This window comes from Lepidothrix coronata, unplaced genomic scaffold (genome assembly GCF_001604755.1).
Source record: "Lepidothrix coronata isolate B3197 unplaced genomic scaffold, Lepidothrix_coronata-1.0 Scaffold125, whole genome shotgun sequence".
In the NCBI taxonomy this organism is placed as follows: Eukaryota; Metazoa; Chordata; class Aves; order Passeriformes; family Pipridae; genus Lepidothrix; species Lepidothrix coronata.
This window is the reverse complement of record NW_016690305.1, coordinates 26,368-41,152: the sequence shown is the minus strand read 5'-3', so window position 1 is coordinate 41,152 and position 14,785 is coordinate 26,368. Positions and strand designations below refer to the sequence as shown.

Below are 14,785 nucleotides of genomic sequence, written 5' to 3'. Positions count from 1 at the left end.
TTCCAACTCCTCCAACTAAACAAACCTGGAAAGAGCTTCATAAACGGCAAGACTGGAAGAGAACATGAGAAAAACATGCAGAAGGAAAGCAATGACTTCTCACACCGCCCTGTGTAGTGCCTTTGAGATGAGCAAGAGAAAAACCTCCTTCTTCCCCAGGTACAGAACCACCGCTTTGAATTTTCCAGCACCGACTACAATTTCACTTGATAACTATCACTTACACTGAAATAGTTTTAAGAGAGCTACATCAAAGGAACCAGTAAACCCATGCACAGTATTTATTTACCCTGTGGCAGAAAGCCAACATCAGTGGGTGAGCACAGGGAGTGCACGCTGGAAACCTGAAAGAATGTGGGACTTGGGGAAGAAAGTAATATGTTGCTGTAAGCAGTGTTTAAATACTTAGGTCAGAAACTCCATATTCTGTCCCGTATTTGTCTGGTAAGTTTAATTTTTATACTCTCCATGTCCTACTTTCTGTGATGCTCAGGAAGTCACTAAACTGAAAATAATTGGAAGCTGGAGAACTATTAAGGGGAAGTATCACAATATGCTTGCCCTGTTTTAGTCTTCCCAGGGCTATCAGATCAGATGGGTTTTTCTCCTGCTCCAGTACAGCTGTTCTTATTTCTATTCTTTTTCTTTCAGAAAGGGTAACATCCCACATGAACACAATTTAAAGTCAATATATACTTGTGCAAGTGTATCAAGATTACCTATTCATGTGTGCTCACGAGCTGGATCACTTCAAACTCTGCTTTTATAGCCACGGTTCAGACCCACAGCTCAGATATTTGTGTGCTCCCTATGTGGTACATGCAATATTGATGGGATTTTGTTACATTTCAAATTTTCAAACTGTAACACGTACACAGCTTTTAAACCACGCAGTTTACATGAGTGCTTTTATACTTGTAATTACCCTTTGCTCTGGAGTTTCACTTACTCGGCAAAACAGCTTCTCAAACAATGGCAATTTCTGAGTGTTTTGGCTATTGTATCATTTTGCAGTACTGCGTTAACTACATGTTTGAAAGCAAACACATTTCAAACAAGATTTAATCCAATTCAGACAAAATTATGACTGGTAGCAGCACAAAGACAGCTACTCTGCCTTTGCAACATCTGGAGAGCCACAGATATTTAGAGGAGGAAGGAGGCAGAAAACACAAGCTTGACAACAAAACTGAAATTTTCAGCAGTTGTCTACAAAGTGCTATCACAATAAATCGCAGTACTGGCAAGAACAGTGACGTGGGAGATACCTGCAACACCTTCCAAACAATGCAAGTTACAAAGCTCCATGAGAAAACAGGCAGCTTAGGTCATACAGAGGGTGGGAGAAGCTTGGGATGTCTCCTGCACTCAGGTGCAGGCTTCAAACACCTCTCTGAAGGCTCCTTTTTTAGATCTCAGAGACTCTCCTGGCTCTTCACACATCTTCAAAGATGGAAGAAAAGTTTTCCAAGACTCCAGAAATTAAATATTCCTTATTCCCTTTTATGTACTTGGTAATTAAAGGTGGGTTGGCGGAAAGGATTTGGTACAGTCTTGCCTATTACAGCAAACTTGTCAGCAAACACTTTGTGGGAGTGTGCAGAGAGTTTTGAGTTCAAAGTTACACTGATTAAATGTACAGGTAGGTTTTCTTACATTTAAAATCTCACTCCCATTTTGAATTACACTTGGAAATTATTTTGTGACTTTCTATGGAGGTCTGCCTCACTGAAGGAAAACAGAGAGTTTCTTTAGACACAGGGTTGATTTCCAATGCTTTTCATTACAACACTGGCACAAAGTGAGCAATTTTGTTGGCAAGAGACCTCTGTTGCCTCACTTTATACTGTTTCTAGGTTAAATGGGAAACTTGGGTTTGGATGTTCTTTTCTTTTTGTGAAATGGCTCATTGTTTGGGAACATGTATTTATAGAGCATTGAGGATCATAGCATATCTTTCCCACTGCTATTTCTCTCTCTGTGAAACACACTCCTCAGAAGTCACTTGTAATATCACAGACAATACGGGGGAAAGACAAAGAAGAAAGAAATATTCGTAAAGAATATTTGTAAAAAAAGGTTTTACACTTACCTGTATGTTTCAGTTCATGAATAAAGAGAAGAAAAAAAGAAGATCCAACAGCAGCGAAAACATGGAACAGAAAAAATAAAAAATACACTGTTAATTCAGAAAAGGAATAATCAGCAGCAGGTTTATATAACACATACAACTTGGTGCTGTAGCAGCAGAGGCCTGAAGATCTTGCCCACTGCCTCTCCCCAAACTAGATCCCATACACTGGATCTCAGAAGGTTTAAACTCATGGCAGAATCTCCCCCCAGAGTTTGGACAGAGTTTATTTTATGGTTGAGGATACAAATTGTTGAAGTGAGTTTAAATTGTGGAGTGTGGCAGTTTCTTTCTTACAGCACAATGAAAGCCTGGTCAAAGTGTTTACTTTCCTGAATACACTTCAGATCAGCAGTATCCTGAAGATGATGAGATTTTTGGCATATCTTTTTGTGTGTTCTAGTAATTTTAAGGGGGAAAAAAAGGCAGAATAAAACATTTTGGCAGGAAAAAGCAATGTTTTTCATCCCTGAAGAGAGCCCTTACCTCTCTGTTTAAAGGTCTCTATGCTCAGAGAGAATTAACCTATTTACCATCAGAGTGCTTTCAAGGAGTTTGAAGTTCAGAGGATTTTTTCTCTTTCCACATGATGAATTTTAAAAATACTGGACAGAACCAGGCAGACAGGGCTCTGTCTTCTAGAAAATCCTCCTCTCCCTCCCTCCCTCCATTCCGCCCTCCCACCATAACTGAAAGGCTGAGATGAAAGCCTGCACTTTAACTAAGCCTCTGTCTCCAAGAAGTGAGGCTGAGTTTCAGTTCCTGCACTGTACACAAAGAGAAGCCATTAGAAGCCCGAGGGTTACAGGGAAAGGCACTGACAGGTTCCTTTTAATTAGGCTGAAAACTAACTTGGTGAGAATGGCTTGTCTGTATCAATAGCTCTAATTGACTGTTCTGAAGACAGACAGAGCGAATAAAGCAGGGGGTAATTATTGTCTGTGACAATTTGATTGACAAGCTTGTCCCCTGGAGGAGAATCCAGAGAGCCTATTGTCTAGCAGAGCCCCCAAAATAAAGCATTCGCTTTCAGAGGGCTCCATTAAAAACCCCACTGGAGGGCTGGGAGATTGGGCGTTTGTGCTAATGGGGGAACAGTCATTCCAGCCAGGGAGGCTCCAAACAAACGGCTCAGGTGTGTTCACCAGGGAGTAAGGGAAGAGGCTGAGGGGCAGAGGTTGGTTCAGCCCTGGGCAAGAGAAAGGAAAGGAGAACAGATGATGAAGGTGCTGCCTGGTAGCAGATTTTCAATTCGTCACCATGGCCTGTCTTAAGAGAAAGCACTGCTTGAGGTCAGCCAGAAATATATAGGAAGCAATGAAAAGGATGCTGTTGTCTAGTCTAAGATACCAAACACAGAAGAGCTGCTACCCACGCTTGTTTTCTAGACCACTAATCACAACCCCAAATGAATGCAGGCCATGTTTTTAAACAGCACCTTAGAAACTCTATTTTAGCAGAAGCTAAAAGCTCTCCAAAGCACTGTGCTACTTGCCAGGCATCCCACAGCAACGGTGAGGGGCTCCCAAAAGACAGAGAAAAGTTGGTAGGACAGAAACAGGAGGAAGAAATCATTAATTAGAAACAAGCTTGACAGGTAAGTAGGAAAGGACTAATACAGACACCTCAGTGCTGCCCACTTATTCACCCACTTTCAATTTTCTTTCACATCAAAAGAAACAGCACTAAGTAAAAGCTTCTCTACCAAATGCTGGCCATGCCTGTTTTCTCCCTTTGAAGACTGTCTGAATGTGTGTGTGTTTAGGGAACAACAGTGGAAATTAAAAATCAGTATTAGCGGAGGTACGAATTTAATTTTGATTTGCTTAACTATTTAACTAATTACTCATTTTCTTATGGAAACCTGAGATTTTTTCCTCATTTTATTTTTGCTGTCAGATCAATTTCATTAGAAACTCCCAGCCACTAAGAATATTCCAGTTCTCCACATTAGTGAAAAAAAATTATTTGGGCAGTTTTATTCAAGAATGACCCTTCAAACTACCAGGTTGTTCTTTCACTCAGAACCACAGAGCACAGCAAAGTCCCAACAGGGAGGATGAATCTGCAGCCAGAACAGTGTGAGGGGGTCCCAGGCACATGGAATGGGGCCAAATCTCACTTGAGTCAAGGGGAACAAAAGATACTCATCAGTTCCAGCCTGTCACTGTGTGTGATGGCAGCAGCCAGGCCACAAACAGTGCTTGGTGTAGGCAGGTACCACACACACACCCCCACAGTGTCTTTGAGAGCTTATCCTTTAAATGTTGGAGACAAAGAATGAATGGAAAACTGAGCGACAGGGTAAAGCAGGCTGCCCAAGGGCTCAAAGGCAGGCCAGGGGCAAAACTTGTGAAACCCCTTAGATGTCCTGACCTCAGGTTCAGTGCCTATGCACTAGCTGAGGGGTCAGCAGCCCATCCAGTGTCACATGGCAGACAGCTTCCATTGTGTGACGGAAAAACACAAAGTGTGCTGGTTTCATTTTCTCTTGCACAGAGGCAAATCGTCTCTGTGAGTGGCAGCACTCCTGACTCCTGAAAAATCCGGTGGCACTTTGGAGCTTTCCTTGTTCAGGGGCAGGCCCATCAGTGACTGCTGGGAGCAGCTCATCTCAGAGAAGGGCAGCGATCTCTCACTGCCAGCTCTGTGCCCCTGCCCAGTCCCCATCCAGCCGTGACAGGCGCCTGCCTCCCTTGGCTGGCATGAGGCAGGGCTGCTCCACATCTTAGGCTCTGCAAGAGTTCAGATTTGGGAGCTGTACCCTTTGGCACATGCAAACAAGGCTCATTTGATGCCAGACAGTCTGCCTCCTGGCTGTCTTCAGAAAGAGTGACACAGGTCAGCAGGCCCCAGGCTGGATACCAGCCTCCCAGGAGGTGGTCCCAGAGGAGTTAAGAATTACTGAGTCATGAACATGGGTCAGTTTATAAAGTTCAATCGTTGTTCTGCCTGGAAGGTCAAAGACATTACTTCAGGAACTGGAACTGTGCTTAGAGGTCATTGCCCAAGCACAAATTGCAACAGCACAACCACATAAACCACAAAATCTCAAGAGACATTGTTGGAGAAGTCATAGGGTAAGAGAACATTGCAGCCTGGGCCTTGAGAAATGCAGAAACCCTGAGGCATCCTAGGCCTTGGCTCTGGAGAGCATCCCTGGTCTGCAGAGCATAGGCTGAACTCAGAGAAAACTTAACCTTTGAGCTACAAAAAAGATTTGTTTTTTTTAAGTCAAAGAATCATCAGATGGTTTGGGTTGGAAAGGACCTTAAAGCTCATCCAGTTCCTCCCCAGCCCCCGCCATGGGCAGGGACACCTTCCACTATCCCAGGTTGCTCCAAGCCCCGTCCAACCTGGCCTTGGACACTTCCAAGGATGGGGCAGCCACAGCTTTTCTGGGCAACCTGTGCCAGGGCCTCCCCACCCTCACAGGGATGATTTTCTTCCTAACATCCCATCTAACCCTGCCCTGTGTCAGTTTAAAGCCCTTCTCCTGTCACTCCAGGTGCTTGTCCAAAGTCCCTCTCCACTCTCTAGGAGCCTTCTCTTCTCCAGGCTGAACAATCTTGACCTTTTCAGCCTGTCTTCACCAAAGAGCTCAATGACCAAAGTCATGTAGAAGTTTCATTTTTGCTCATATCAAAACCCTTCCATTTTCTGGATCTTAGACCTTTCCTGCATATACATAGAAAAAAAATCTCTAATTTTTTTGGCTGAAACTGTTTGCAACATGCAACTAGCATTTGTAAATAATACTGATTCCCCTCGCCCTTAATCATGTTTTTCAGGCAATTTACTGTTCACTGACCATTTTGCCACTATCTACATACAAACAACTTGGATTTAAAACTTCACCCTGCTGCAGATGCCAAAGGGAGAAAAACACACCTCAAAACAAATCACAGGCTGGCTTTCTACAAGAAAACATTTTAAGAAACAATACAATTGAGCATTACAAGAGAAAAACCCAGCAGCTACTGTGACAAAAGGCTTACAACATGAATATAGGACTTAGTGACCACTACCATGAAAACATAAGCCATGTTTAAATCCATAACTAAGATCACAGCAGCAGCTTAAAAACATAGCCAGGTTATTATAGCCTGAGTCAGATGAGCCAGGCTACTAAACTATCTGGACTAAAGCCAAAGCTAAATCAGTTTTTAAGCTGTAGGAATATTATATAAAAATCCTAGACTGATAGCAAATTCCCTGCTGACTTCTTCCTGCCTTCCAGATGAGGTAGATACAACTCAGTGCCCTTCCAAATTGCACTTGTGAAACTACTGGGGTGTAAGCCCTGTTTAAAACCCCTCCTGTTGGAAGGTACTCTGGTGTTGGTTGGGAATTGTTTCATGAACAGAAGCTGGTTTCAGGCACTCAGGTACAAGCAGCTGGCAGCCTGAGCTACCACTTATCCCAGGGAAGGCTGGGAGGCCAGTGTTTTCACTTCACAGAGTAGATGCCACCCATCACTCAAGGTACATAATCTCATCAAATCTGTAGTTCCAGAAGGCCTCAGATTTCAGTGTTACTCAATGTGGTAACTAGCCCTGCAAGCACGAGGCAAGAGATGGACCTGAGATATTTCTATGCCCCCAACTCTGGCTTCTGCTAAATGTCTGCAGTTTGGTGTGGTGGAGGACACTTTGGCTGATAAAATGGACAAAAGCAGCTGATCCTGGAGCCATGAGTCTTGGTTTTGTCTATAGCTGGAGATAAAGAGCCAGGCTCTACAAAAAACAGGCTCACATCCCCTAGAAGGGCCAGAGGATGCGTCTAACACATCCATCGCAAAGGACACTGGTGTCTGTGCTGGAAGGCTGTGAACATGGATCAAAAAGCTGCTTTGAAATGATGGATAAGCCTCAGTGTTACAGTTTCTCCATGGGCTAAGGGGGAACAGATTGCTGGGCAAAGGATGAACCTCCTGCTCTGGAAAAATGAAGAGATATTTTCCAGAGTTGACCAGGCAAACCTTTATCTATCAAAGAAAGCAAGCGAGCAGTGGGACTTATAAAGGATGATTTCCCAGGGCTTGGGGTTTGATTATCCCATGTCTAACAACAGCAGGAGCTCTACTCAGAGCTTCTCTGGAAGCAGAGGCATGTGTCCCACATGGATTCATTAATGTCTAATAATGTAGCTGAGCTTACCCCTAACCCTCCCCTCAAGCAGGGAATTAATTTGTGTCTCTTTGCTTTGCCTGGCCACCTATTTTCAGTGAACTTTCCAGCTGAAATTGCCTGGTGGATTCAAAAGCTTTTGCAACTGGAGTGACAAGCATGAAATTAGATGATACAATCACACACACCTCATTCCCTTTAGAAACCAGGCTAAAAGTGGTTTAGGACCTTTTTCAGCACAAAACTGCTAATGGCCGAGCATTTCAGAATGAAGGTTTTTATTCTGGTTTCCTGCACTGGGAGGGGAGGTAGGAATAACTGAGGGATCTGGGATTGAAATGTGGTGCACGCAGCAGACGCCTGAACCCGGGGGTGACCTGGGCAGAAAGCATGTCGAGTCTGAAGGCCATGCTAATTGGAACCACACTGCCACGAGCAAAGTAAGGCAGGGTAGCTCTTCTTCCTGCCACCAAAGCTACCAGGAAATATTCGCTTCCTTAACTGTTTGTGAAAGGACACACTATTAATGACTACTGCTAATTTGTATTGTAAACACCCTGTTCTCAGACCTAGGAAAGTTTACATGACTTTGCTGGTAACTGGGACCCAATTATTCCTCCAGGTTTTGTGCTGTGCTGCAGGTTTCCAAGTATGGCACAAGGACTGACCCCACAAATAAAGAGTCACCACTGTCTTCCATGCGCTTCATGCTTTGAATCCACTGGCGTTTTTTAGCTGCTGGCACCATTAAGGAAGACGCTGTTCTCAATTAAAACCAGCCCACTGCTTCCCTAGGCTTAATTAGAAGCAGGGCTCTACATTCTGGCACCAGCAGTATTTTCTTTTCAATTAATGGGCTTAACAGGCAGCAGATGCCAGTGTCTTCCTTTCTCCCCTCTCAGGCAAGCACTCCGCCCCTATTTTAAAACCACTGACAATGGTTTTAAAGAGACAGCTAATTCAGATACTGCTTCTAGAACTGAGAATAGCTGTAAAAAAACCCAAAATAAATCCATGTACATTTCAATGCTGAGAGAGCCCATAGTAATCTTCCATCTCCTCTATACTATAATAAATACTGAACAAAAAGGAGAATGGTGAATTAAATAACAGTGCAAACCATAACAGTCTAGGACCAACCTTTGGGTGTGATTTCCCTTAAGTCCAATGGTAAGGCTAGTAAGGAATGGGGCATGTAAAAAGATTGCAGTTGATTTTTCTTAATGAAAGAATCCACACTTTTCAACTGTCTTGCATTGTTTTGTTGAACATAAGATGCAAAGAGAAAGCAGCTACTCCTCTTATTGGAAAACTGTAGAATTCTAATTAAAAATGGTGTTGATTCTCTGTTGTACAAAAAGAAGTTGTAGCCATTACCCCTCTGAGACTATTGCCTCTCTCCTCTACATTGTTGCCTGCTTTCAATAAGTTTGTAGACTCTCCTCTCTTTAAGATGACTACTACCTCTATGGCTGGAATTTGTCAGACTTTTCTACTCCAGATACTTTGGTGGAGGATTCAACAGAAATACAGCACACTCACAGAAACCCTGCTTGCTTGGAAACTTAGTTAAAAACAGTGTTGGGGGAATCATTTACAGCTCAGGATGATAAACACTCTGAACAGCCAAGGGGGACTACAAAGAGGTTTCAGATACACCTGACAACAATGCTGCCTTTCTGGCAGGCCTGGGCAGGAGGGTGTTCCAGAGGCAGGGATGAATCACACATGAAATACTGCCTATAGCCTATCAGACACAACTTCCTTTTAAACCTCAAGGGCCAATAGCCAAGAGGTTAAAAGTTGCTTTGTAATACAGTCTGATAGCTGTCCTACTCCTGTTTTTCTCCTTACCTTGTAAGGAAGGTAAGGGGAAAAACCTTTTCCCCTCCCCTCATAAGTAGGAGGAATATAATGCCACAGCACAGAAGCACCAAAATCTATGCACTGAATTGCAGTGCCCTAAATCAGGGCTTCCATTTCACAGCAGTGGGCCACAAAGCAATTCTGAAACCTGATCATATTTAATGCTCAAGGACATGTATCTGTCCCAAGTGCTATGACAAATTGCATGATGTGGAGATCCTTCTTTTTACTAAGACTCATGAACACTCAGCTCTCTGCACTGGGTAACTCCCACTTACAGATGTCAACAAATGGCAATATTCAGCAGGTTGGCCAACCTTGTTCAGTGTTCTGAACATGTCAAATCTACAAAATCTCTTGGATGTAATTTCTCAACACTGGAGCACAAAAGGTCCGGTGTCCCCGTTTTCACGTCTCTACAACCGAGGCCAGCACTGGTGTTCATGTCATGGCAGAGAACCAGGAAGAAAAAAGAAAGGAATAGTTTGCTTTCCTTTAGTCTAAAAAAACTAACTTCTCTTTCCATTAAGCAGCTGGATCAGATCATGTTTAAGAGAAATCGTCCTTAATTAATTTGATAAGATTAAATTTAATTTAGAAAAAGCATAGAAGCTGCCCAAGGGAAAATCTCCCTCCCCACTCTATAACCCAAACTGTTTCCAATTCCATATTCTCTTTCATGGAAACTGTGAACATGAAAGATAGGGTCACGTATAGCATTTAAAAAGGAAATAACATAATTGTTGCTGACATCAAAATCATTACTCTTATTCCAGGAAAGTACTGAACAACTGGGAAAAGAATAACCAAACAGAAGGGCAAGGGGAAGGCAGATGAGGGAGTTGTTCTTATGGTAAGTCTACTTTTTGAAAACTGAAAGGAATCTGGGATGATTTTGAAATCTAAAAGTATTGTTTAATCAGAACTATGCCCTTCTAATGCTTTCTTATTTCTACACTTATTTTGTTACTGAAAAGAAAACAAAGCATGGAATTACATTCCTCTGTAAGCAAACCAAAACAAATATATAACAGAGCATTTCTCACAGAGAGAGAAAAAAGAATCCAGAACTGTCCCACTCAAGTTTTAGACATTTCCCTGAGATGACTGTCTTGGAAACCAGCTGGATGCCTAAAATCTGAGGCACACTCTGGGAGCACCATTCTGGTTTCGTGGACTACATTCACGACCTGTACAGTGAGCACCTCTTAACAAGGACAGCCAGGACAGACATCTCCAGTTAGCTTGGATGGGCCTCAACTCCGTGAAGTGGAGCAGACACTGCACAGGCAGGACAGTGCTGGACCTGAACACAAGGGCGGCTGCAAAGAGTCGCTCTCGGTTCTCACCCAGCACACTCGACCACTCCAACTGTTTTCCTATAACTTGTACGATGGAAACGCAATTATGTAAGTTCTGCCTGCTGTGACAACATTAGAAAAGTCTTTAGGCGGGATTAGTGCTGATAGCAAAACCAGAGAATGTTTGATTTGCCTGTTTTTATGTGCCTCTTTCTTCCCAGCTTTCTGAAACTCCTTTTCCAAGTTGGAAGACTAAGAAAGGAATGGTACTTGCAGGAAGCTTCCTGACCAGCACACCAGGAATCAAATGAGGTAATTGGAGTGAAAGAGCCTACTTTGAAGGAAACAATAAAAGCCTCCTTGTGCAAGATTTAAGAGAACTGGGGAGGAAGAGGAACTACTGTGACACCAGGCTGGAGAAGATGGATTCTGCCCAGGAAATCACACAGCTTATGGTAAGTCTGGCTCAGGAATCCTAACTCAAGGAATTTTATTTGATGCAAGCCATTTTGCATATGCTGGTTTGATTTAAAAAATGCAGCTCTGTCTAGATGAGATTTACTGATATTTTTTCTGACATGCCCAAAGGGTCCCTGTGTCAGAGCTGTCTGATGCACACTGATGCTACAAGAGTTTCTGTGACTTACAGCCCAGCCTCAAAGTCAAAGGCTTTAAATAAAGTCCCCTCCAAGGCCCCAGCTGCCAGAAGCATGAGAAAAAGGTCTTGAGAAAGACCCTTTGGCAAAAATCCACTTCACCAGGCCGAAGTCACTTTTGTGTGAGATGAAAAAGAAGCATTCACTAGAGCATTTTCATTTTTGTTCGACAGGAGTGAGGGGGATCTCACCTTCTACCACCACTGTTACCACTGGGAATAGCTCAGCAGCTCTCACCAGCCTGTTTTCCATAAGGGCTGGTTTCATGGGCTCAGGCTGGCAAGCAGCCTTTCTCCCTCCATTCTACCTCTACCATACACAAGCAAGCAGGGCTGGACAGGTATTCTGTGTTTTTTGGAGGTGTAGGGATATAAAATAACATTGATGAGAAAGGGTAAAGGGGTACCACGACAATGCAACCACTTGGTGAAACAGCACATGTTAATTTGGAGGAAATGATGCTATTTTTATTTTTAAAAAAAGTTACAGTAATTCGCTTGGATTATTGTAAATGAAAGACCAAGGGTGGAATTCATGTATTTTTCCCCTGCTTACCAAATTTCTTTTAAAGTAAAAATGCAGAGATCCAGCAGAGATCCAGTGAAGCCCCACTGGAGCACCAGTTCAAGATGGTTAAAGAAAATTCCATGGAGACTGGCTCATTACCTGTTCATTCTGGGTATTGTGCATTGAACAGCTTGTGTTTTTTACAGCCTATCCACTTTGCTGTTTGTACAGACAGTTTATGCACCAGGGAAACAGGTGCATAAACAGTAACAAATAGGTGTACAAGAGATTTGAGACAGACCAGTTCCAAGTGGCTGCTGTTCCTTTAAACTACTGTGTGAAGGATAAGGAGCTTTGGGATTTGAGCAAAGTTAGACTGTCCTGCCCCAAGCTAATAACAATCTTCCTATTGTAACTCTCATCTCAGTGATCAGTCAGCTCAATTTCTTAGCTTAAACAGGACTTTCTGGCATTCAGTGTTTACATGCCCTTCAAAGACAGAAATTAAAGAAAAGTTATTGTATGCAGTGAAATATAGTACTGCTTAAATATCCCACAGTTTTATAGATATACACTTCAGAGATCTCAAACATTCGGTGTTGTTCCTAGGAGTAACTAAATTTGAAAAGAAGAAGAGGCACATTACAAATTGCTGCTAATTGTGCCATCATTTTATCAAATGCTAAGCATTCCTGCCCGAGAGACTGTTTCTTCTCTGCCATCCATCTAGCAGTAGGAAGCCCTCATAACAATACAGAAATACAGCCCAAGTGAATTGTCTAGATGGGATACCCCATACATCCTGTTGCCACACCAGGGAAATGCATTTAGCAGCTGACTCCTACAGTTTGCCATTAACAGAAAGGCCAAACATCCGAGGGCAGGCAGGAGAGCTCTTCCTGGAGCGAGCAATTTCTGTCCCCTGTACATGATCCCAGAATTGCTCTCATTGAGTCCATTCATCAACTTGAAATGAGCACCTCGCTGCAGAGCCTGGCATACGAAGGGCTGCTGAATTTCAACTAGTTCTGCTGCCAGTGCTCAAAAAACACACACTGAAGAAACCTTCCTGTCTCCCAGGCAGACTTGGTGAGCCTGTTCTTAACACTCACCTTCCTGTAGCAGACTCCCACTGGGTGATTTAAACACACTTTTTAAAAGGAGTATTTAAAGAACTACTGAATCATCATGAATGTCTTAGAAAACACGATCTCCACAATGCACAGATAAGAGAATGTGCTTTGATATTTCAGCCGATTAAATAACTGCCATCAGAAGCTCGTCCTGCTTTCCCATGCGTATCAGTGAGGGCAACAAAAGATATCATCTGTCTGTGAAACTCTTATACCCTTAGACTTTCATCACTGCTGCTATTTCAATATATTGTCTTTCAGTTGCCTAAAAAAGGCATCTGAGTGAATGCAGACTAATCTAACAAGTCATCTCTCTGTTTCTCAGTCGTAAAAGAAAAATTCACTGCAACATCAGCTTAGAAGTTGAGTAACCAAGTCTGCAGCTTGGCAGCTAATTGTGCCCTGACCAAAGAGCAGCAACAGAGTTCATACTCCAGCCTCCCAGCAAACACAAGTTCATCTAATTCTCAGAAAAGAGGTAACATTTAACTGCTCAGAATATAGGAAATGGGTGATTATTTTGAAAAAAACAAAAACAACAAAACAGACCCAAAGCAAAACAGAACCCCTCTGGGTTAGGTTTTCAAAACAAGACAGTAGCCAAAAGCTCTTAGATTGTTCTGAAAGATGAGATTTTGTTTTTCCAATTAAATCTAAGTGTTGCTTTAATATACTCTGCTTCTGATCTTGTTCTTTGTCGTCTCCCTCACATATAAAATGGACATTTGCCCTAAGACAAATATGTCAATTTATGTAAAGTTCATTATCTCGTGTTTGATATAGTCATGATTTTGATACAGAAGTCAAACACGCATTTGATTATTAACTTCCTATTATAGGTGACATTATTATTCTGAGAAAAATAAGTAACAAAAGCTAACGTAACAAAGTTTATGATCTTGAAAAGTTTCTATTACTAGAGGAAAACAAATATTAAAAAAACCCAACAAAACAGCATGGCACTGAATCAGTGAATTTCAGCATATCTAGCTACTTAGAAACTGAAGATCTGCATTTATAAAAGAAAAAGGCATATTAGAAAGTGTCCTCCAGGCTTTAAAATACAACATCAGCAGTATCTTAAGGGTTAGGCATTCAGCTAAATACTACAGCAAAAAAAAATCCATCTTGCCTATCCAGTAATGCAAATGCACCTCTCAAAGGGCAGCCATGGGATGAAAGAAATACGGATACACTTCTCAGTGCAGCCCTTGCAGCCATATTCTCATGTTGTAACAGAGAGCACCTCGAGGCAGGTTAGCAGTGCACCTGGCTGGAGTTTGTTGGGAATGTAAGGTTTGGACTTGCCAAGTTCAAAGCTAGGCCGGGCAGCTGCTGGTTTTGTTCCTTCTGTGAGCTTTGTAGCAATTCCTTCCAAGATTTCTTCAGGACTGATATACGCTCTGGCCATGACCGGAGCATCATCTTGGGTTAAAAATGTGCTTTCCACTCTGGGTAACCATCCTGAGTCTTTCATGTCCCCCTGCACATTGGACAGACAGTGCAATGCAGAATGTAACGTGTGAAAATTGTCACCCCATCACGTTAAGTGTGTGCTTGTTTGGGCAGGACAGATCACACAGGCTATGATCAAGGAAGAGGAAGACAGCTCCCATTTTTTGGTCAGTAGCTGGGCTTTCACAATTTAGAAGTTAGCCAGCAACATTTCTTGTGAAAATACCCCCAAAGCTGTGCAAAACGATGGTTACACGTTAAACAGGCTAAATGAGTTTACACTGCCTGCATCTACCCCCTTACAAATCTGTTCCCTACAGTATAGTAAACATTATCTGTACAGCTGAGCTTTGTGTGTCCTGTGGGAGAACTAGTAAGAAATTAATGGATTTCATTGTCAGGCTCTTTCCCTTCCTTCCTCCTGCTATATCCTCTCAAGCTCCCATCTTCCTTGCTTTCCTGTTCTAGCTCTATAAATCACTCTCCTCCTTGGGTATCTCATGTTTGCCTTGAAACTGCATTCCTCTCAGCCACTAATTTTTAAATTACGAAAAGAAACAACAGGATTTCTCTGGCAAGAGTTACTCTACATGAACTCTGGCTGTTG

General features: G+C 42.6%; 1 protein-coding gene across 1 annotated transcript in view; it reads right to left on the bottom strand.

Annotated features, from left to right (window-relative positions):
• HS6ST1 (heparan sulfate 6-O-sulfotransferase 1) overlaps positions 1 to 14,134 on the bottom strand; it is a 102,467-nt gene extending 88,333 nt beyond the window's left edge. The window contains exon 1 of the mRNA XM_017826175.1: positions 13,993 to 14,134. Coding sequence (XP_017681664.1) covers positions 13,993 to 14,134 — 142 coding nt within the window. The remainder of the gene's footprint in view (positions 1 to 13,992) is intronic.
• Between the last annotated feature and the right edge of the window lie 651 nt (positions 14,135 to 14,785).